The sequence below is a fragment of the Watersipora subatra genome, chromosome 4, assembly GCF_963576615.1.
Source record: "Watersipora subatra chromosome 4, tzWatSuba1.1, whole genome shotgun sequence".
Lineage (NCBI taxonomy): Eukaryota > Metazoa > Bryozoa > Gymnolaemata > Cheilostomatida > Watersiporidae > Watersipora > Watersipora subatra.
The window spans coordinates 15,616,902-15,641,921 of record NC_088711.1 but is presented as its reverse complement, the minus strand read 5'-3'; the positions used below and the strand labels follow the sequence as shown (position 1 = coordinate 15,641,921).

The 25,020-nt window shown below is 36.3% G+C and overlaps 1 protein-coding gene across 1 annotated transcript in view; it reads right to left on the bottom strand.

Moving 5' to 3' along the window:
- Positions 1-20,064, bottom strand: part of LOC137393021 (ubiquitin carboxyl-terminal hydrolase CYLD-like) — a 31,393-nt gene extending 11,329 nt beyond the window's left edge. Inside the window, exons 1-8 of the mRNA XM_068079402.1 lie at positions 19,947-20,064; positions 17,309-17,364; positions 16,533-17,183; positions 14,535-14,966; positions 9,863-10,040; positions 9,324-9,524; positions 2,694-3,774; positions 2,222-2,383 (exon numbers count right to left, since the gene is read on the bottom strand). Coding sequence (XP_067935503.1) covers positions 2,222-2,383; positions 2,694-3,774; positions 9,324-9,524; positions 9,863-10,040; positions 14,535-14,966; positions 16,533-17,171 — 2,693 coding nt within the window. The 5' untranslated portion in view covers positions 17,172-17,183; positions 17,309-17,364; positions 19,947-20,064. The remainder of the gene's footprint in view (positions 1-2,221; positions 2,384-2,693; positions 3,775-9,323; positions 9,525-9,862; positions 10,041-14,534; positions 14,967-16,532; positions 17,184-17,308; positions 17,365-19,946) is intronic.
- Positions 20,065-25,020: the final 4,956 nt, after the last annotated feature.

The window sequence follows — 25,020 nt, the reverse complement described above, 5'->3', positions numbered from 1 at the left end:
GATAGTTTAGTTTCGCTCATGAAATTTTCGCGAGTGGATGACTCCGCAAAAACGCGAAAGTTAGATGAGGCGAATACATAAGCATCCTAAGGTAGTTTATTTCAAGCAGAAATATCTCTGGACCTAGATCATTTTTGCTGAAAGTTTGTCACAGAGACTAAACTTTGTGACCAGAACTATTTAAGGAAAACTAAACCTAAAATTTTGAGAGAATGTGACATTGATCATTCTTATGTTGAGATCTTCAAATGCAAAAGGCAATTTAGCTTAGCCGATGTTGAACAAATCTGGCACTCAATTTCTCCATCTCATTCTATCTCTCTTTTAAAAATCAAACAAATCCAAAATCAAACCCAAAAAAATCAAACCCAAACAAATAAGACAGCTTGTCTGAACATAATAGTTGCATCTAATGAGGAGACAACTCTCATTTTAACTCGACCACTTTTTTAGTTAATGAGCTTTTTGCCATTGATTTGTAAGTGATATCTTTGGCTACCTCTACAGAAGGTTATTGATTCTTTAATCCAATGATCTAGCCATACTTGTGACATATCATTTAATAGAGAAAAATACAGGCAGTTTGTCACGCACACTTTAACATAAACAAACACGCATGACTAAAGAGTCACGATATTCACGAAAATGATATTTTTTGCTTCCTGTGCCATCCTCGGGCAAAGAATGTGCGACTAGACCAAGTATGAAATGCTTCAAATGAACTTCAAACTCTAAGATTTTAAGCGCTGTGAAGGTACTAAAATGTTTTCTGGGAGTAATCGCATGACTTGGTAAAAACAAATTTTACTATTAGCAAGCCACATGTGTCACGACTTTGTCACAATGACAGACAATCCATCATTTTTTTTTCGTCATCAAGTTGTTTGCACATGCACTCGTTCACGAAAGAGCTGCCATATTTGTAGAAAACGATCGTTTTTCTTTTATTTAATAGTACTTTTTGGTGTTGTTTTGATACTATAATAAAAAATTGCAAGCAAAAGCATCGTTTTCAACAATTTATTGCAAAAGCTTCGTGTTTTTAACGATAAAATTGTCTATAAAGAAGGCCGACAACGATAAAATGACGTCACGAAAAAACGAAGGATTGGTAAATAATTTTCAAAATAATGATTACATAAGGTAGCTCTGTTACAGGTAACGGAACTCTGCTAAAGCTGATGATCGTACTTACGATTTAAAGATGAGCTTACACAAAACATTAGATTTTATCAGAGTATCGGCATTTTTTTATCAGTTGCAAAAAATTTTAATGTTTGAAATGATTTGAATGTCGGGATGCTTTAAGATAAAAATCGACAAAGCTTAATCGCAATTAAGACGCTCAGAAGAGAAATATGTGAAAAATGATGTCACTAGTTGTGATCGCTGCGATAGTTGATATATTGTGTTCAAGTTGGAGTGTTACGCTTTTCTATTCTGTCAGTCTCTTTGCAACTACAGACATTATAATTACACTTTCACTTAATCTGAGCATTTTAACTGTGATCAAGTTTTGTCGATTTTAATCTGGAAGCATCCTGGCAGTTAGACCTTCAGACGTAAAAAATGATCATAAATGATAGAAAAATACCAATACTTTCGGATGAAATCTACTAAAGTTTTGTGTGTTCAACTTAAAGCATGTTTGTGTGTTCAACTTAAAGCATGTTTTGTGTGTTCAACTTAAAGCATGTTTTGTGTGTTCAACTTAAAGCATGTTTGTGTGTTCAACTTAAAGCATGTTTGTGTGTTCAACTTAAAGCATGTTTGTGTGTTCAACTTAAAGCATGTTTGTGTGTTCAACTTAAAGCATGTTTGTGTGTTCAACTTAAAGCATGTTTGTGTGTTCAACTTAAAGCATGTTTGTGTGTTGCGCATATCAAGTGTCAATAAAATCACAATAAGGCGAATGCATCTTGTCTCCTATAGAAGCTTTCATCTATCATTGAGCATGTAAACGCCATTTCCATAAATCAGTGGGATAATGCTTATTTGAAAAGAGAAGCAATTAAAGGCTTGAGTAAAATGAATGGTACACCCTGTGAAGAGAAGACAATTCCAACACTACTGATAATTTTTTCCATTTTAATGGTAAGAACTACAAGCATTTTAATAGAAGAAATCCTGATAACAAAAAGAATAATTGAAAAAGCAGTTTATTATTATTGCTCCATAGAATTGATAGATTCAATATACTTAGTACGGACACCACACATACTTTAGCTCATAAAGGGGAGGAATGCTGATTATATGTTGTAGAAGGAGGTTGAGGAACTTGTGCAATTCTCTGATATCCTCGGTTGGTAACATCCGCCCGGTAGATATCTCAGCTACCGCCTCCTTCCAGTTAGTCATTACATGTGCCTCCACCAACTCGCCTCTACAACACGTTGACTCGCCAGTGCAAACTTTACTCAAGTCCATGACTATCGGTCGACATAATGACACAGCAAGTCACTCACCCGCGTATGGATTTTTACTCCAGTTCATCTGCGTAGATGTGCAACTTGGGCTTTCTGATGTAAATGCCAAGTAATCAATGCATGACTAGGCGACATACTTATTACTATAACGATTAAAAAATATAAAGAAAAAACACATGACTGCAGCATACACCATACTACCCGCAAATCATTAGCATTCTTGAACAAAGCGAGTGGAAAGAGAAATATGAGGTGAATGATACAAACCTCTGTAGTGGTAGGGTCACACTCTCTACAAGAACATTCCTAATATCTGAGTAAGATGTTTCCAGGTCTTGAAGCAGCAAGTCAGTTGATAAGCTCAGCAGATAAAGCACAGATTCAATAAACCCTGAGTGAACTGTTGCCGAGCCCGCAATACCCTTTCCGCGGCCTGTGAAAACAGTGCGATCTAAATTTGTTAGCTCTTCACCCGCAAACTGAGGGGGCGCGTATGGTACAACTTCTATAGTCACGCCATCGTGGTTAAGATCATCAGCTAAGGGTGCTGGTACAACAGTCACATACGAACTTGCCATACTCGATGGGTCAGTTTGATTGTCGAAAGAGGAGAATGAGATGGGAGTAGTCCTCTCGGTGAGAGGAGAGAGAATAACAGCGGAATGATCATCCGAAGTGGGAGTTCGAGTGGGTGAAGAAAGCGGCTCTGAATCGAGTTCTTCGAGAGGAGGTGGAGGCGATTCGCTAAGTCTCGATAGCGCATACACATCATCGCTGCGATTCGAGTCGGTTATATCTATCTCAACTGCCTCATTGACGAAAGTGTCTCTGTCAAGGTATGGTCTCTCATTTATAGAGCTCGTAGACAAGGATTCGTGAGACGAAGCAAGTTCAAGGTCGCCTACTATGTCATGCATGTCTTGTACATCTAACGAGTGCATCCTAACTAAACCATTTTTGCCTTTTGACTTATTCTTCGAGAGAGTCGATCTTGTCGAGTACAAAGGAGATTTAGTAGAGTAGGCCTTTGACATAGGATAGCCAGTTAATTTTCGCCTCACTGGTCTCACAGGCTTGGAGACATCAATGCGCTCTGACGATGTGCTACAAGCACTGTCAGTCAAACCACTGTTGTCGTCTGCATCCGATTGACTGTCGTTACTCACAATAGATGCTGAAATGTGGTTAGAGTTGAACAACTCCAAAATCGGAGTTTCAATTGGCATGCTTGGAATTTCATGGGAGTTATCCGGTTGACCAAAGTTGGGAGATGAACCAATGTTTGTGTCCGCTACACCATTCACTATCTGGTGAGTAGGAGAAGGAGCAGATGACTCGACAGACACTCCTGCAATGAAACATGTAAAGCTGACAAATTTTAAAATACAAATATTATATTATAATAATTTAATTTTAATGAGTGTATAGCCCAATCCAAACTCTCTCTACTCCAAACTCCTCTCAAAATAATACCATGGGCTGCCATTGGATCACAACTATTGAAATGGGAAGCTAAAACCCACTATCCACAGATGAAACCGTTATGGGGAGATAGTGAGCGAAAAATCAGCCACAAGGAATGATACAGCCTTCATCCGATACGCCAACAAGTTATAATATGAATAGAGCACAAATTGTCACGATGAAGATAGGATTTTCAAAGAACAATCAGGCAGGCATTAAGTAGCAAGTCAAGAGGCTCTCTCTCACACACCCAACTTATGCAATTAGCTGTCAATGCTATATGAGCGAACGCGCTCACATGCCTATGTTCATCAGTACCATATTATTTCCTGCTAATGAATTAATACTTGACATACATCATTATTAAATCGCAACCAATAATTAAATACTTTACGAAGAGAAAACCTTGGCAATGCTGTTGGGAGGTAACTACCTGCTAAGGAGCGAAAGGAATGTCTTCATGCTAGCTTTCATAGAAATACTCATAAGTTTAAAGATGCCAAAATCGTGAAACAATATGTCATCGGATGTGACAAACAACCCATGCTAACACAGGTGCTTGTCAGCCCACAGCCTTCGACAGATGGACTGAAGCAATCATAACTATATGACTTTCGTAATGCCACCCTTAAACTAGCGATGTGAAGCACGATCTTTACTATAATAAGGGCCATGGCCGTCTGAAGTCACGCTTACGCATTAAGAAAAAAAATGTTTTCAACAAGATTTGAACTCACAACTCTCAGCTTAGTAGACAGACACTCTACCACCTGCACCATTTGACCACCATGCAGACCAATTAGTCATTAGACTGATGATGATCTCTCACGGTGCACCGGACTGTCAGGGTACTAGTAACTAGCAATCAGCAAGAATATTCGACACATGAATCTTCAATCTCGGAAAAAGTTATCAATTCACGAAAAGCTCGCCAGCAGTTAGTGAAACGGTAATTTAAATATGTTTAATTATGAGAAGAAACCCCTCAAAATAAGCTAGAGTACAAAATTAAAAAGGTAACATTTAAAATTTTAAAGTCCTGGCTACACACACCAACAAAATGCACCTTTAGCATAGTCACTGTATCATTTCAATACAAATATGTTGGTCTACATTAGCAGAGGTAAAACCAGCACACCGTAACTGGCTGAAATACAGTCACACTTCATTCAACTTACGAGTGCCCCAACACACGAGAAACTTGAGATACGAGCCAGCTTTTAAGCAAGTTTTAGCATTAACATACGAGCCATGTTTGAGATACAAGCACGTGATTCAGTGGCCAAGTATGTCGGAAGTGTTTATCAGAACAACATTACTCTGTATTTTTCAATCGTTCAGGCTATACTTTTGAATCGTGTTTTTTTTCCAAGCATTTTTCAGTGCAGAATTATGTAAATTAAAAGTACTGTGCGTAGACCGAAAGTTAACCGGAACAACGATGGATAATGCAAAGAAAAAGTGAATGATAAGAATTGATATTAAATGCGAAATTATTGAAAAATATGAGAAATACATCCACAATATAAACAATTATCAAACAGAAGGATAATATTATGGGCATTAGGCCTGCAACAGAACTAACCATAGTTTCCAAACGGCTTAGCGATCTTTACAACGAGATGAGAGACTGCTCATGTTTTGGATAAATGACAAACAATTAGCTGGTGACAACGAAACTGAAACGATACTATGTGTAAGGCCGGTTCTATATATCAAGACTATAAAAATAGACATTTGGACAAGTTGGCTAGTGGTCGTGCATTCGCCCCTTTTGACGACACTTGTGTTTGTCCTTTTGGCAAAATGTTGAAAGGGCGACAAAGGCAAACGTCCTTAGATAGGTTTACTTAAAATGACCAACCGATCGAGTGAGCAAAACAAAAGAAAAAATTAGTTAAGCCGTGAGAAGAAATTTAAAACTATGAACGCCAAAGAAATTTTAATTACATTAAGTTTAAAATAAAAGGTTGCTTTCAAGTCTGTGCATCAGAATCCAAATTTATCAAAGTGAAATGTTGTAATGAAGGATAACTTTTCTCTCCCTCTTTGGCCAATACTAGCATTAGCTGCTATTGTATTTACATGTATTTAATTTTACATTTTAATTAATCACATTTTCTTGCATTATTTTTTATTTGTTGCTTTTTGAAAGCATGTGGTAAGTTAAGACAATTACCAACATGTTTTTTCTGTTACAATATCTTGTTTTAAGTGTTTTTGTTTGTGTTTTTCAGAGTATGGAAAGCAATCAATACATATTCAATTGCATTAAACTCGTAAGTTGAAGTATGATTGTGATTGATTCTAATTATCTCGATTTCATTTTATTTATTTCCAACTGAAACTAATTTAATCTACGATTCCATTTTAAATGGTGTTGACACCAATGCTTCACATAAATACCAATTCATATATGGACAAAGATATTCTCATTTATAAGTTATACATGAAAGCCACTAGTATAAACCAAAACTTTTCTTAAAACCTTTAAAATGACGCATTCAGCAATTACCTAAATCCCTTTGATTTGTCATGAATCTAAAGCATTTTGATACTTGGCTGTTTTCATCATTGATGTGTAGCATTTTCTTGGAGCCAAATATAATGATGTGAATAGCCTAAGTGCATTATTTCCATTACTAATCATTGACTATCCATATTAGATGATAAGTATGCTGACGATACCATTATAGTATAGTCCAATAATGGTGCTAAAAAATCAAGCGCAGACATCACATCTTTATCATGACTGAAGCCAATTCTTATTGGTCAATTTGTTAGTCATCGTAACGCATCTTTTAGTAGCATCAGTATGTGTAGCAGCAGCAGATATCAACTACACTACATGCCGTGTAGCTACAGTATATGTAAATATATATACATATATAGACATACAATACATACACATATATACATATTGTAGACCATATATATGTATACATAAGTAAATCTCAATGTTTGTCTTTATGTTAAACCGTGTGTCCAGTTATAGCAATTAAAGAATTAAAGTCTAACAATGAAAGATGCAATGGATTTGATATCGAGACCCTCCTGATCTAGAGGCAGCAAACATAACCATTAAGCTACATGGAATCCAATAGATTCATTGGGCAAATAGTCATTACATTGGTTAGGATACTCATGCTTAAAGGATAGCTTCAAATATATTTTACTTATCTATCGTTTTTTGTGTGACGTCATTTTATCGTTGTCGGCCATCTTTATAGACAATTTTATCGTTAAAAACACGACGCTTTTGCAATAAATGTTTGAAAACAATGCTTTTGTTTGCAATTTTTTATTATAGTATCAAAACAACACCTAAAAGTACTGGTAAATAAAAGAACAACGATCGTTTTCTACAAATATGGCGGCTTTTTCGTGAACGAGTGCATGTGCAAACGACCTGATGACGTCAAAAAAAATGATAGATTGCTACATAAATTAGCTCAGCGAAAAGAAGAGATTATTAGTTGTACATCGATTGCAAATACAGTATGTGATTGATAGTTGAACACCAATAGCAGAAATAATCGATTTGGTTATTTTTAAAAATAAGCTCCGATCCAACAGGATCGACAGAGCATTTAATCGTGCTAGACTATAACTGTTAATGTACATGATGAAACGATAGCTCGAATGATAAGCTCATAGCCCATAAACCAAATGACCTTTAACTGTTATGACTGACACCATAGCCCATGTGATTAGCCTAGCATGCATGAATAAAACAATAGAGCTATAGGACTACCAAACCACTTAGTGCATTAACCAGCACCAATTTACCTTTCCAATGGTTTGCACATCCCACCTACATGTACATATGCATCCAGTCAAACCTCGGTATGCAAACCTAATCTGTTCAGAAACTTTGTTCACTTGCTAAAATTATTCAATGTTGGGAGCATACAATGTGTTTTGTTTAATTAGATCGGCAGTTCAAATACTTCAGGTAATTACAGCTAGAAATGAAACAAATATATTATATAAACGATGAAAAAAAATTAAATGAAGTTATAGTCGATAAAGGTTTTCATGGCCTTTTTACTGAACACAGCTAATTGATACATAGTTTTACTTACTGTAGACAGACGGTGCATAGGTAAAGGTCGCTATAGCGATATTATATATTATATTACCATGGGCTAGCTTAGAAAATGTCAACTTGAAATTTGTGTTTCTCTTTTTAATTATTTTTAACTATTACAACCAGCCCCAACATTGACCCATTTCAGAATTTTTTATTTATATCACCTTCACTTTTTTTTAGTCTGAGAGATCTTTGACATAAATGATTGATCTGAAGAAGCTTGCTCGTATTATTATTGCTTTATTATTATTATTATTGCTCGTTATTATTATTGCTTTCTATTATTTGTTGCTTCAAATTTTAATAAAAGCATTGCCTTTTTCATTTTTTACTATCACTTGCACTAGTTGTCCTAGGATCTATGATTTTAAAACTGAAAAAGGAAGGCACAAAGCACAATTTAATCATACTCGAGCGATATAGAACCAAACCATGTAAAGGAGAACTGCATACATATGTATAGATTTACAAAACTGTCGCGCCTGGAGACACTTGGAACATTAAATGCTAGAGCTTTCTTCGTATGTTGAGACCGATATTAGCTCAAATTTTACATCCGATGTCAAAAGAATGTGTTGAGGTGCTTGTGAGTCAAGGTTAGACTGAGCTAGTAAGTCCAGTTGTAATGTGACCTGGTCAGTTATGTGCAAACACAAGATCAAAGTAGATAAAAATGATCAGTTTTTAAAGTAAAACTAGACCTACTGTAGAACACAAACCTTTCAAAATGGAACTAAAAAGAAATTTAGTAGATCATACGGAACAGTGATTTAACAGCTACAAGAAACAACGAATCAAAAGCATAAAATTTGCATGCTGTACTAATGTTTTAAAAGCAACAAAGGAAATTTGTGACCCGATCACCGAACACGCAGTGAAAATTATTATTTCCCGAGCTATTTGCAAAACCTGTAATTAAAAAATGTCTCTTCTTTTATTCTCACAGCCAATAGGAAAAAGCAGGCAAATTTTTGTACAACAGAGTTGTATGTCAACAGTACTATAGAACTATATTTGTGTGAAAGCATCTGTTAATGTCATGTTAGTATGTCATGTTAGTCATTTCAAGCGAAGCTGTTTTCATAAAAGCCACCAAATGTCAGACCACTTGAAGTGTTGATCTTCTTGTAACATGCTTGGCCACAAATTAAAACTCATCAATAGTCTTGGTCTTCCATTTGATCCGTTTTTCTATCTAATTTCATCTGGAACTGTTTACATAAATGATGACACGATCTGGTCATCGAAGCTATCCAGAATACGTGGCTTTAGATTATTAGATTACTGATCACCACATTCTTGTTAAATATTATATTTGGGAGATGTAGCTAGCACCATACCTGGTGACTCAGCCACAGGTTTCATTTCGAGGCCTGGTGACGAGGCAGCCTCGAATGCTGTATCCTCTCGAGGGACATCACTGCTCCTGCTGCTGTTGTTATTATGGTCTGATAACTCTGGTTCGGATTTATTCTCTTCAAGCGCGAGAGATTCGAGGACAGCGGCAGCGGTCACTTGCTCCATCTGAGGATAGTCATAATCTACAAAAGAATGAAACGCAGATGTAGCAAAATCGTATCTCAGTGTCATTTCAGTATCGCAATTTGAAATAGAAGTCAAACTATGTGTGGGACTAATCTGTGAGAGGTATTGCGTTACCTGCCCTATGTTGTCTCACATTAGCTTATCCACAACACACCTGTCAGAAATAATTCCAGCTGCCACAAGAAGTGCTATGTTATATACGGGCTAAGAGAGCGGAAGGCATACAAAGAGCAAAACTGAACTTTACCAAGCCTATCCCACTCAAGCCAGCCTTTCCGACAGAAAAACAAATTTAATATTTAAAATTGTTATGTTAAAAATGACTTGCACATACCTTGTGCTGCGTGGGACAGAGAGCGCTGACTACCAGTATCGGGAGTATGACTGGGAGAGGGTGACACGGAAGACAATTTTACCAAGCCATCTAAGGGCACCAAAGAGGCATGACCTCTCTTTGAGTCAAACAATCTTTGGTTCTTATAACGACCTGTGCCTTTTCCTATAGGATTGTCCTGCGCAAAAGAGAAACAACAGATTGTCACCATGTTTTTATGATGTGAATTTGGAGTTGTGCCCACGTTGAGCTACTATGTGATAAGTGTTTCAATGTACATTCGTATGATGCACATTCACACAGCCATTTTGCGAAAAAAAAAGACTTTTACACTAGAGGCCAAAGTGCCGCATTCGGAACTTTTCAAATCGAAATGAGAATGAGTGAAGTATAAAAAATGTTTAAAATGGAATAGCTTTTCGTAAATGCTGTTTTTATCTTTCGCGAGTATGAAATATTCAGTAAAAATTTGCGAGTAACACAACCGGCCCAACTTGCAGACAATCTTGCGAATGACGACTGACGAATTAACTGAGTCATGGAAACATAGTGACTATCCGTCAGTGCAATATCCCGTATGAGCTCACTCTTACTGTACAGCTACATGTATATAGGCCGAGAGTTACATATGCAATTTAAAGGCAATGTCAGAGCATTTGCTACTCATTGCATGGAAACCAATTACAGATATGGTGGCTTTTATTGGAGTACTGAGGGTACTATTACAGAAGCAATGATAAAAGCAACAAGAAATAAAAATGCTGAGAGATTGCAAGAAACATACAATCTAATAAGTGAGTCAATAGAAATGCTTATCTTACGACCCCTCACATCAATAGTAATAACCTTTACCCAATGTTAGCAAACACATGGCAGCTCAGTCAGAGGCCAAGCATAGGGATGATAGCCGAGAGTGCGAGCTGGCTGCGTATTACACTATGTAAACATTATCAACAGCAGCTGCCTTCAGCGCACTTTTAAACAGCAGAATGGCTCCTCTAATGGATTTGTTTAGAAACTGAGAAAACTGGTCAGCTAAACATAATTGCCTATGACAACACGCTCGTTTCTCCAGAGAATTCTCCAGATCGTCTCATCTTGTCTGCTGGCTAAAAGGGTTAGCAAACGGAGAAGAACATGAGTAGCAGGGTATCCAAGTCATAAAACGTATTGCTTGAGCTTTGCTATATCAACAATGTTTATTTTCACCCAAATGGATATCTAAATTTATGCATTTGGCTTTTCCAACTGCAAACCCTTTGGAAGCCTACCAGCCCCATCAATTATTGCCTAAAGAATGCTCTGGCAGATGCTGCCAGAGTCATTAATTACGTAGGGGCAACAGCACCGCACAGGGGCAAAGGGTGCAACGTTATCTAGTCAACCAGTGCACAAATACGAGTGACAACTCAGACGATGTAGCCTGAGTATTTTCTCCAGGCATACCAGATAGACAAAGAGTATTGCAGCTGTCTGAAAACAGATCTCAGGCAATTGTTCTGTCAGCACTAGCATGAGTCCTGGTTAATACAAATGAGAATTTAACAGCAACAGCTGAACTTTGTATTATGAATATACTAAACAAGAAAGTTTTAACAAAACATTTTTAGATATCCATTATCCACATTGAGCACCTACCGTGTACTCCATGGTTGGGCTATTTGTTATGGCTACTTGGACCACTGAAGGGCATTTTGGGGACCACAAAATACGTGAAACTCGACAGACGGAAAGTACCCCAAAATAAAGACAGTTGTCTATACATGCAACATTACAGCTATTCATACCATCACTGCAGATGGCTGCGATCGGAGTGCTTTTTAGACAAACGATAACTTGTAAATAAAAGGTCAGGTAGCTTTGCCTAGGTTCAGCATTTGTTACACACTGTGCAACCATGAACCATCTCAAATCGATTAACATTTGTAGTTTCATGACAAGTTTAAGCGATCTGTATGTCCGGGTGTTACTTACGCATTAAAAGAAGAGTATAAATTTTGCTTTAGTCAAATGAGTAAGTTTGCCCCGAGGTGTTAAATTTTTTATTAAAACTTCTGGTAATCTTTTGTGTTACATACAAACTTGCATTGATTGATTCGGTATTCTAGAGAGGAATCATACATCTATGGTTAGTGAATTATCAGTGAATATTCTAGAGAGGAATCATACATTTATGGTTAGTGAATTATCAGTGAATTTTACGAGTTTTTATTGTTAAATGCAAACTTGGCTACCAAATGAGTAAAGCTTCTAAACTTTACCCTTTTTCACAGAGTTTGAAAGGAAAAACTTAAGCTATGTACTGGTTAAGCATGCTAGAAGTGACAGGTATATTATTTGTTACCCAAATAGGTATGTGTAGAGTTATTTAGTTTTATACAGTATTTTCTAACTTCATTTCATTATAAACATTACAATCGCATTAACCATTCATTATGAGTTTCCATTATGAGTTTTCATTATGAAGTTATATGCGTGGCATTGCCAGTAAGTTGAAAAAGTTATGGTGGCAGCTGAATCAAACAGCCTGTTGGAAAAAAGAGTCTTTAGCTATAAATTTATCACAATCTGTCGTGTAGATTAAAGAGTGGCGATGCTCATCACTATTCTTTCTTCAGATGAAACGACCAACCTTTGAAGCGCCCGCACCGGGATGGTAAAAAAGTCTCGTCCATATGGTGTGCATCCAAGTGGTCCATGTAACAATGATACTTTATTTACAATAAAACTGTTAAACATCAACCAACACCTCTGCACCATAAATATACTACCTTGTCCGGTGTAGTTAGCCTAATTTAAATGTATATGGTAATACTTGAATAATGACGCACTGATAGTTTTTCACAAATAATATAATACTTGATTAACGATTAAATAGTTGTAATATTTGAATAACTATATTATTTGAATAAAACCTGGGGTTTCCATGACTTCTTTGCATTAAAAGGATATTGCCAATAAAAGGGTAATGATCGACTATGGATAAGCAATTACGTGAAAGGAGTTGTGCTTCACCCTGTGATAGGCTCACTTTGTCTGCGTTGCAAATGTGTGCAAAATCTGTAAGATCAATTAGCCAGCAAAGTAACTGCAGGTGCTGAGCACAATTGCAGCTTATAAAAGAAGGATCAGCCACCATAAGAGTGTTTGCATGGGTCTGAGAGACGCCTCTACCAAATTTTAACTTCATTTATAGCAAACTGATCGGCTCTTGAAGTTCAAGTACCCAGTTCTAATAACAGTTTGTACAGTTTCACGTGAAATCGGATCCAACTAAATCGGACAGAGTTACGCATTGCGTCTCCAATCTCCATTCGCGGTGGACCCGTACTTCATACCAATGGTTAATTAAGCTATATGGCCAATTGAATTAAGCCATTATGAACTTTTCAATTCAAACACCTTTCAGACATGTTCAGAAATAAAATACACAGTCAAACAACTGAGATTAGTTGTTCTTAAGAGAAGATGATGAAAGGCGCGACGCGTAAGACCAAACTGTAAATTTGCTTAAGGGTTCTGTAATAAATGGGTGCACAATCTCTAAACAAAACTGAAAACATAAGAACCAGGCATATTTAATACATCCATTCTAGTCACCCATCCAAGCAGCAACATTATTATGGCATATTCAAAAATAGGAAAGCTCAAGTTGGCAAAAGGTGAGAGGGAGCGAGGGTACGACTATGAGGCATGACAACGGTCTCTATACAGCCTTGTGCTAGGACAACTAAGATCACGATTACGAAAGCGTGTAAGAAATTTTTAAGAAGTACACTGCAAGAAAGAGAAAGAATTGCTGATGATGTAATGAAATTATCTATCAGCATGCCCAATGAAACGCATTCACTATCTTTTCATTGTGCGGCTATGTAGATTTGGAATTGTGCGACCTTTGAGTTATCGTGGGATAAGTGTTTCGATAGACATGGCATGTTGCGGATTAACGCAGGCGCTTCGTTAAAAAGATGGCAAATTCTACGCCAGAGGTCATAGTGGCGGACTCCATTTCAGTTAGCAACGCGCTTACGAAATAGAAATAACTTAAGTGTAAAAAATGTTTAAAATGGAATAGCTTGCGCCATACTTTCTCAAGCATCATTCACAAGTTCGATTTTTCCATCTTTCGCATGCACGAAACATTGGATAAAAATTTGCGAGGTTGCATTGTTCGCGTACATTGAATTGTAGGTTTTTGCGGTTTCCATCCTGCAGATGACGCAAACATTAACCACGTCATGAAAACATAGTGATTCACTGCTGAAACTGAAAACTTCAATATTACTCTTCGAATTGTTCCAATTTTTTATGTTGTTGATAGGATTACACTTTTACAGCAGTTTGACTTGACATTTTACGCAGCATGCTCCCTACACGCACACATGCAGTGCATAAATTTCTTGTTACATCAGAGATAGCCTGATGCAAAGGCCTAAGGTGATGTGAGATGGCAGAATGAAAAAACTGAATACACGGGGCGAATGTACCGCAGCAGGCAGAGATAAAACGTGGAAAGAGGCGCTATACAAGAGCATTGGCTTATTAGAAACAATTCACAGTTGATATCAACGCAAATAATACAGCTCTTACATTCTGTGATTAGATAGTTGGCTAATTACATAACGCAGCAACTAGCTCTCACTTCTACTTGCTTTTCCTTCTATCAACTTACAAACTCGACTCCTACTAGAATCTCTCCTTGCAAGGAGTCCTCATCAGGCAAAGTACCAATCCACCGAACAGTCGCCTTCTCACTGCCATGGTCAGACGGCCATGATACTCTGTCACCGACTTGTATCGTTACCAATGGGACTGTCTCTGTGCTGTTTATATCATCAAAGAACGATAGCTCGGACTCCGTCTGACTCACTAAGTCGTTGGTATACTGATCACTCACTTGACTCCCATTTGTTAAGAAATTGTTTTCACTACTCAAACTCGGTGTAGATGGAGCTTTCTTCTTTGGCCGTCTCATCGGCGGTTTTGGTGGCACGAGAGTTATCTGTCCAATGTTAACTATCATGCCATTGTTCTTTTCACAGTTGAAGAGTCGTATGTTGTTAACCGAGCCATCGCTGTCCCCTGAACCTTGACTTTGCTCGTCCTGCATACCAACAATAATACTATAGTAAACTATATGTATAAACTAATATAAACTATATATATAGACTAATATAAAATAAAATGATTAAAAGTGTAAGTTACAGGCAGATATTAGCCTAGCTGGCTTGTGAAAGCCAATATTCTAAAAGAGAGTTAGTTATCTATACAATTTAACTCAAAAATATTTTATGGAACTAATAAATGAATCTAATAGTTTTAAAAGGAAAGATGTTCTGTGTATCGGCACTTATTAAAATAAAACATCAACTATTATAAAAAAGTAAACCTGAACTATATAAGCCAATCCAACAAGTTATTACAGTATTTATTGTTTGTATTCGACAAGCTGTCTTTTTTAGAGTTTAAAACATGATGACGAGTAATAAGATTGTTTTCAAACAACAAATACATTCGTAGCTGCAAATACCTACATCACAGTTACAGAAAGTATGCAAGCGCAGATCACAGATGGATCTATAATATGTATATGACTACAACATAACCATCAAAAAGAAAAAGTGAAAAAATATCCCCCACTAGGGGAGGAGATTGACGAGTGCTGGCATGTTAGAACAACTGTAATTCCAGTATTCCAGAGCATTGAGTGCAATAACACCTGCACATCAAATCTGGCTTGCGATCAGATCTTGAGATGAATGCCCAAACTCCGAGGCTCTGGTAGGAGACCCGAGTTTAAGTAGATATTACCACCCACATGAGTTAACAAGAGAGAGGAAACAATTATTTTTACATGTGTACATATATATATATATATAAATACAGTCAAACATGGATAACTCGCCCTCGGATAGCTCGAACACATGGTTAACTCAAACGGTTTTGTTTGGTCCGTTCCCACGTAATGATAAATTGCTTCAGATAACTCGAACTCAACACTGTTAACTTGAACTGCTTTTTGCCCAACAGCTACCGAGTCGGTTGTTATCGCTTTAGAATATCACTTTATTCTAAGCCATAGAGATAAACCTCAGCTTTTCGTAGTTCATAGGCGCCGTTATTACCACCATCGGCAAAATATTTTTGTCAACGACTTTTCTAAAGGTTTGGAAAAATTTGATTTTTACCAAACATCCGCTTAGCGATGGCCCTTTGAAAGCAAGGAAAAGTGAGGTAACTTTCGCATAAACTTCAAGAAAAATCGTCAAAATTTATCTTGATTAAAAGGCTCAAAAGAAAATGATGTCTTTGCTTCTGAGCATTTCAACAACGATCAAGTTTTACCAGATTTAATCTGAGAACGTCCTGGCAGTCACATCGCATAAAACAACAAACAAATCTCAAGTGATAGAAGAAACTCTATACTTTTTGATAAAATTTTTTTCAAACTTTACATTAGAAGCATTTAATTTGAAACAAGCCATTTATGCTTTTGATTTATATTATAGTTTGTATATGTAAATTTATCTACTGATAAATACAATACATGCACTTGTAACAGTGCTTTGATAACTTGAACGCTCTGATAACTCGAACACTTTCACTCGGTCCAGTGAAGTTTGAGTTATCCATGTTTGACTGTATATGTATAATAATAGTGTATACAGACCATTATTTCCACTCCAAACCAGATTCCCTGTTTGCCAGCCAGACGACCTTTCCATTTCACCATTGCCCGACAAGGTGCTATGTTCCTTTTGCTTACTATGACATCAGAGCCAACATTGATGTACTGGGCATGATTTATTCGGTCTGTATCATAGTGGATATAATATCGTTCCTCACTTGTAGGTATGGCCAGCAGAAGAGAGCAAATTTCAGGCGAAATTTCAGCAAGTATGGCGGAGGCGCACTGCAGCGTCAAATCCTCTACCTCTAAACTTTCCACAAACTGTTTGAACAAGGGCGTACCAGCGCGTTTGGACTGAACTGATAGACTACGACTAAGTGATTTAATCGACTGGGGAGGAGAGATTGGCTGCATCTTATATCCTTCCATTTCCTGCCAAAGACTCCCTTTCAACACCCTTTGCTCACTACGTTTAGATAGAAGTCGAGATCGAGAGCTTCCAGCTATTGATCGACACTTGGCAACAGTGTCTCGGAGTAATATGTACTTTTTGGCCTCTTGACCATCGGAACTCTGAATGCTGCCAGGCCTTGACATGCTGCCAGGCCTTGACATTCTGCCAGTTTTGGATAAGCTCGCAGGGCTAACAGCTGTTGTCATCAGGTTGCCCAATACCATGGGCTAGCCTTTCTGCAATGTATAGTGGTAAAATATTTGATCGTTTATAAAAAAGCAAAAAGCTATGTCGATATGTCTGTCAAACAGAATTAAACCACATATTAAAATATACAGTAGTAAACTTGTAAAACACTTACAAAGCTTGCCAAGTAGAAAATGAAAAGTCTCGCATATCTCTGTTGTCCTTCAATCCCTACAAGAATCATTACAAACAACACTTATTCCATATTCTGCAATTTCTCCAAGCAACCTTGCAATCCCTAGCTGCAAGATGCCTATAATGCGTTATACACATCGCATAACTCGAGTGTGATTGATCAACACATCCCAATGCTGGCAAGCTTATTTATTGCTAATTGTAAACAGGGGACCTGTTAAATTTAACAGCTTTACAAGCGGAAAAGCTTGCCCGCTTACAAGCATACACAAACGTTAGGTCATTGGCCTTGTGCACGACAAATGAGATTTTTAAAGAATCAGGAGGTATGCACTCTATGCAATAATTAATTAAACAAAGTTTATAATCTATTATGATGATTCTTCATAATAGATCATCAACCAGAAAGTATATAATGTTTAGTTGATGAAAAGTATACTTCGTAACTAAGCTATTATGACATTTTTGGTAGAATAGTGGCACCAAAAAACATTGAAAAATATTGCACAAGCAAAAATAATCCTGATCATTTGTGAGTTCAAAAGACTGGTGATTATATAACAGGTCAGTTACTGTAGATGAGGAACTTTTATTACATGCACCTGTTTTATATAGACATACAAGCATGGCATCATCCATAAAATTCAAACCAGAACTGAATAGAAACTTCAATGATTTACAAAATACAGAACTGAATTGGATAATAAAAATTGTTTGCATTAGGATGGAACGACTATTATGACAATCCTTAACATAGTGAGACTTTGGAGAGCGGAGTTTATATCACAAATTAGATATGTATAATACAAATCAGATACATATAGTTTTTTTTCTAATCAGCTTTTTCTGAATTAAATATGTATGGAAAGCTGGAAGTTATCTAGTCATTATAGATAGAACACTTCAAATAGCTATTAGATCTCTGCAAGAGCATGCTGTTATCATCATTATTACCACCTCCATACTAATGCTTCAGTCTAATCATAAGTAATCACCTCCTCTCAGCCAAGTAGCTACTATCGAATTATCAGAATTATGAGCCATTACAGCATTTATAACCGCCTTATCTAGATACAGGTATGGGTCGGCGTATGGGATTATTACCAGTTACCCTTATGAGCAGCCTTTCCAAGGACTTTCAATACGATAACATCATCAGAAAGCAGTCACAGGAACATAATTAAGTTTGACTTGAATGACACAAATTCCATAATAGAGACTAGGTAGGTCTAGAAAAATGTACTCAATTAGTGTCAAGAAAGTAATTTGAATTATTATGACATTCTTATTATACATCGAGTTACTGATATGTCTTTAAATATTCTTAGTTAATAATTAAAAAAGAAAATTGTATTAAATCTGGGTAATTAGTGCTTTTAAATCAAAATTACGGAATAAAACAGCTTTCAACGTGACACACTTAATAGAAGCTTTTATTTATTTAAATATGGCGTAGTATAAATTCAATTTCTGGTATGGATGTAACAATGGTCACCATTGATCAGACAATTTCAATAATTCATGTTGTCATTAATAATCAGCGCAACTATAACGTATTGTGTTGATGCCATGTTTCAACGACCTACGTCATTGCAAGCTTCATGTGCAATCATCAAAGCCTATGTATGTGGAGAAGATAAAAAATGGGATGGTCTTAGTTGAAAATTTGAGCGGATATTGAATTAGTTTGTACGGTAGTAACGTGACATGTTCCTAAATGATTAGCAAAATGGCTCAAGCATATCAGTTCAAGCAGACTAAAGATACTACTTGAAAATGCAAGAACTAGCATGGTATTTGCAACTCTCCATCTCTCTGCTTATCTAATAAATTATCCACCCTCAACAGCAGGCAACCCCACAGTTTAGGGAAAACAACAAGCATCAGACAACATATTTGGTAAACATCAACTCGTATACTCTCCAATCTAATGAAATGAAAATGTAGTTCCTATTCTCCAACACCGATTCTTCACATTGTTGATAAATCAATATTGACACAAGGCTGATATCATAGGATCGCCTATATTTGCATCAAACTGGATTATCATATTATAATATAAAGTATTTTATGTTTTAACCATATCGGAATGGTGGAACATGGTGCGTGTCATATTAAACTATACACTAATAATTTTGTATTAGGTGTACTAGCATCAATTGTACTGTTAAATGTAAGCCACAAAACATTAGGCTAATTATTTTTTAGAAACAAATAATTTTTGGAGTAAAAAAAATATTGCAAACACATACTGACACTCCTGATTGCCTTCACAAGATAAAAATCTAATTTCCAAAAGTGGACGTTGGTCGAAGTCTTACTCTCTCCTTTGCATGCTACACTGATATAGGAAACAGGGTCTACTAAGGAATAAGCTTAAGCATCATGGATGAATGGAACATGAAAATTAGACTACCACGAAAATAAAAAGAGCCTAGTAAGTATCATAAACCGAGTACTAAAATGGATATAGGTAACCAATTCAAATCATTTGCACAAAAATTGCGTTGGCATCGTTGGACGCAAGTCCAGCGTACCTTCAGCCTGGTCCATTTAGCATATTTCTTTGAATTTTCGAATAAGTTTATTAATTAAACTGAAGAGTATAAGGTACCTACCAAAACATCAACCTTATGCGTAAGTAGTAAATGTGTTCCTCTAAAGTAGCCGTGTGAAAATGATCAGTCAGCGTAGTCGCCAATAGCGAAAACTATACCCGCCAATGCAATAATGATTTCGCTAGAGACGGGACACCTCACGTGACCTGGCATTTTATGGATCCCGAAACAGGCAATACGGAAAGTGATGAAACGCGGTGTCGCCGCATTTACCGCTACTTCCGTTAACGCTAAATGTCTAGCTTTTAAAAACCGGATGCGGACATTCAGATTTACTATTTAGTGCGGGAACACGAGTAATTTTCGCAAAGATAATAACCATTGTGTGAGTTTGCAAAAGATAAACGTTTTTACACAAGAAATGGCTTAATTTTTTTTAGTTAATATTTAGCTATTATTTTTTCCAATTGTAACAAAATAACTGCATACAACCGCTAGTACCACGTGTAGTGCACCGATGATATACAGCCCCCACATATATGGGCTGTATATCCTTGAGCGCACGAACATATACTTAACATACATAATGGAAGCTCTACTGCATTTTGAAGTTAAAATATCTATTGGTTTATAAGAGTATATCTATTGGCTTACAAGAGTGAAGTTTATAGCTAACTGCACAAAAAAGACCGCGACTTGATTATAATTTGTACTGAGTAAACCATAGATATACTATAGTAAACCCTAGATTGGCGAATAGCTATCATTACAATGGAGCAAAAGTGAGGCATATAATTGGCTGTTGTTTTCACGAAGTTACGTCGCAGTGATGTGCACTACAGCATCAGAACCTTCAATTGAGCAATGACTTTAGTAATGGAAGCATGCTTGTCACAATAGTTTTCAAGTCATAAACATTACAATAAGACCAAATTCTTAGTGAAATGTCATCAGAGGAGACTACAACACCCCTGTTATATCCTGAATTGCCCATAACAAGACAGAACTTAAACTCGAAACAAGAAGTTCTCAACAATATCATAACCTATCTATTCCAATTAAAGACACCAAGCTAAAAGCTGCTAGTAGAAAGTAATAGAAAAACCTTCATCATTGGTTTTGAGTCAGCAGCCAAATTTGTACATAGCATTGTTCAATATCTTTTCAGCAACTACCCTTACATCAACTAGGATCAACCAGGATCACATTGAGAATGTCAGGGTGGCTATAACAATAACCCGAATGGGCAGTGCTTTAGATCTGCACTTCGAGCACTGCTCATAAAAGCAGATATCACACCAAGTTCCAATGCTAACTGTATTGATCTGGATATGAGCAGGGCTGAAAGAACTGGCCAACTCCTGCTACATTCGCTGGCTAGAAAGAAGAAAAAAGAAGAGACAAAAGCTGAGGAAGGTGCAGATGAGGAGTTCGGTGATGAAAAATTTTTTCTAACTCAAATATTATGACTGTATCAAGTTCTTGACTGGTGTAGTAGTGGGAAGTAGAAGTAGTGATGACATAGCCCTAATCTCAGTTAAAGACAGAGTAGGATTGGTGACGCCAACCCCATTGATAGGTCGAATATGTATTGCTGTAGAAAAGTGCTTATGTTCACTCATGGATAGCTATGGTATCACACAGAGAATAACATCACAGACAATAGCATATGTCTTATTACATAACCTCAGTCAAGGTTTTACATGCACAGTGCATACACACCAATCTACTCAAAAGAGTAAATCGCTATATTAAAATCAGAATACACTATGCCGCTTCAAAGCAGGAATCTAGTTCAACCAACCTTGGACAAAAACTATCTTGTCTAGTTATTTTCAGTCATGTCTAATGGGTGTTTAATACAGTTTTCCAGCTTAACTGCTTCTAAATCGCATTTGATTGATTAGTTTGTTATTAGTTTAATTTTTATTTGGTCACTCTTTGTATTATCAATGATATAGAAGCTTCTAAATCATTGATATTATCCATTGCCACGTGTGTAAGATTCTTGCCTTTTTCATCCAAAGTCATTATATAAGTTTTATATATTTTTAATAAAATATGCAGTCTCAGATGCACAAACTATGGTATAATTGTGCAGGCTTTGGTGTTAAGTCAATAGGAGTTCATAGATCAGCTGATTCACTCTACACATCACCATGACGTTGCGTCATGCTATTTATAGGCCTCACTTATTTTGATTATTTGTATATCTAGGGTTTACTGTATCTATGGAGTAAGCTGATAAAACAAATGCAAGAAATATGTTGACCCGACGAATTCTGACAATGTTTGGTAACATCACTAGCACAGGAGTTAACTCAAATCTGTCATGCAATTTACCATAGTCTTAAATATGTGTATCGTTGCTCTATATATTGCTTTGCATTTACAATAACTAGGACTAATCGCCGAGTTTCATTTCGACATTGACCATTACCTCGTGGAACATACTTCAACATAGTAAGAGAGTAAAATGTGCCAATTCAAAACATTTTCTAAGCTCAACACCCTTTCTAACACTGGTCATATCTTAATAATTCAGTCGCACTACATCAAATTGGCTGAGTAACAAAAAAATCCTTGAAAAGTCAAACCAAAGTCTACAAGATCGTTTAAATTTATTAGCATTTAAAATCATAAATCATTAATATCTTCAAGTAGCTTTGCATAATTATATTAGTACAGTATAGCAATTCTCACTATCAGAACAAATTCGATAAATTTATGACCCTAATACCAATCTTAGAAGGGCAAGAATTCACCAAACTCTTGTTTTTACTATGTGGTTTCATAATGGACATAAAACTGTAAAATATTTTATGCACGCTTCAAATGTAAAAGAAGTTACAAAATATGTTAAAATGAAATCTGGCATTTGGAATTTTTAGTAAGTATATTACAAAAAAATATATTATAAGTATTACAAAAAAAATATATTATATTAGCTATGAAATTCTATTGTTTCATAGCGTTAATGGAGTTTCGATTATTACGTCATTTAGCGTATAAATGTGGGAAAAGGGTGTATAAAGTATATGTTAGAGCTTTGAATTGTAAGAGCTTCCGTGGTCTCGAACCTGCAGCTGCAATCTTCGTGAGTTCAATTTCAGCAGAATGCGAAATTTTAATATCTAAGATTTCAATAGCTATAGCCGGACAGACCAACAGATATCCAAACAGACGACGACCAACTTTGAGATTTATATAGAGGGATACAGTGAAACATGGATAACTCAAACTTCACGGGACCGAGCGAAAGTGTTTGAGTTATCAGAGTGTTCAAGTTATCAGAGCACAGTCACAAGTGAATGTATTTATCAGTAGATACATATACAAACTACATGTGTATATAAAACTAAAGTATAGGTTATTTGTTGTAAGTTGAAGGGCATCTGATGTAGAGGTTTAAAGTACAGTCAAACATGGATAACTCGAACTTCACGGGACCGAGCAAAAGTGTTCGAATTATCAGAGCGTTCAAGTTATCAGAGCACTGCCACAAGTCCATGTATTTACTTATTTATTAGTAGATACATGTACATATGCAAACTATAATATAAATCAAAAGCACAAATGGTTTGTTTCAAATTAAATGCTTCTAATGTAAAGTTTAAAACGTTTTTATCAAAAAGTATAGAGATTTTTCTATCACTTGAGATTGGTTTGTTGTTTGAGGTGATGTTATTGCCAGGACGTTTTTTTAGATTGACATTGGCAAAACTTGATCGTTGTTGAAATGCTCAAAAGAAAAGACATCTTTTTCTTTTGAGCGTTTTACCCACGATCAATTTTGCCGACTTTTCTTGAAGTTTATGCAACTTCAAGAAAAAGTTACCAAAGAAAAATCCCTTACTTTACCTGGGATTCGTTAAGAGCAACACTCCGAGGCAGTTCAATTAAAAGTTTTACGAGGTTTAACGGTACATTGTATATCACTCACGCTTTTTGAATGGATACTTATTGAATGTACACACGTATTCTGTGTTTAGGTCAAACGATGAATAGTTTTTTTAGCTAAGACAACGTATAAGTTTAATAAGAACAATTTTAAGACGTTTTAAACATTCAACATTCCGACGTTGATTCAACACGGAATCAACGTCGGAAAACTATTCGTCACGGGCTAGCCGGGTCACGCACTCAAGGATTTTCGCCACGCACATACAAAACAACATGCTGTTTTTGTTTTGTATGTGCGTGGCGAAAATCCTTGCGCGCGTGATCCGGCAAGCCCGTGCTATTAATCGTATAGCAGTGTAAATCAAATTTGACCAAACCTTTAGAAAAGTCGTTGACAAAATTATTTTGCCGATGGTGGTAATAACAACGCTTATGAATTACGAAAATATGAGGTTTACCTCTATGGCTTTGAATAAAGTGATTTTCTAAAGCGATAACAACCGTTTCGGTAGCCGTTGGGCAAAAAAACAGTTCGAATTAACAGTGTTGAGTTCGAGTTATCTGTAGCAATTTATCATTACGTGGGAACGGACCAAAGAAACTGATCGAATTAACCATGTTTTCGAGCTATCCGTGGCCGAGTTATCCATGTTTGACTGTATTTATCAGAAAGTATAGATATTTTTATACACTTGAGATTTGTGTGTTGTTTTAGGTGATGTGACTACCAGAACTTTTTCAGATTAAAATTGGCAAAACCTAATCGCGGTTAAAACGCTCAGAAGACATTTTTTCTTCTGAGTATTTTACTCGAGATCAATTTTGCCAATTTTAATCTTAAAACGTCTTGTCAGTCACATCACCTAAAACTGCAAACAAATCTCAGCCCAATAGAAAAATATCTATTCTTCCTGATAATTTTTAAAACTGGACATAAGTAAACATTTATGACCAATGCAAAAAAGCATGCTTTACATCTGATCAGTTGTTTCATTTAAAAAACTTATCGAGTGTAGTCTGTGACAAGGTATTTTTTTGACAAAGATCAACAGTGTGACTTATTGTAGAAATAGATTTTAAGCAGTTATTATAGTCCTTAAAAACTTGTTAGCCTTTTCTAACAAAATTGGCCGATCGATAGGTATGCCTTCACTACGCACTTGTCTAAACCAAGTCAATAATACACCATCCAAATCATCGTGCGATGTTGAACGATCTCTTAGCCTTGGTG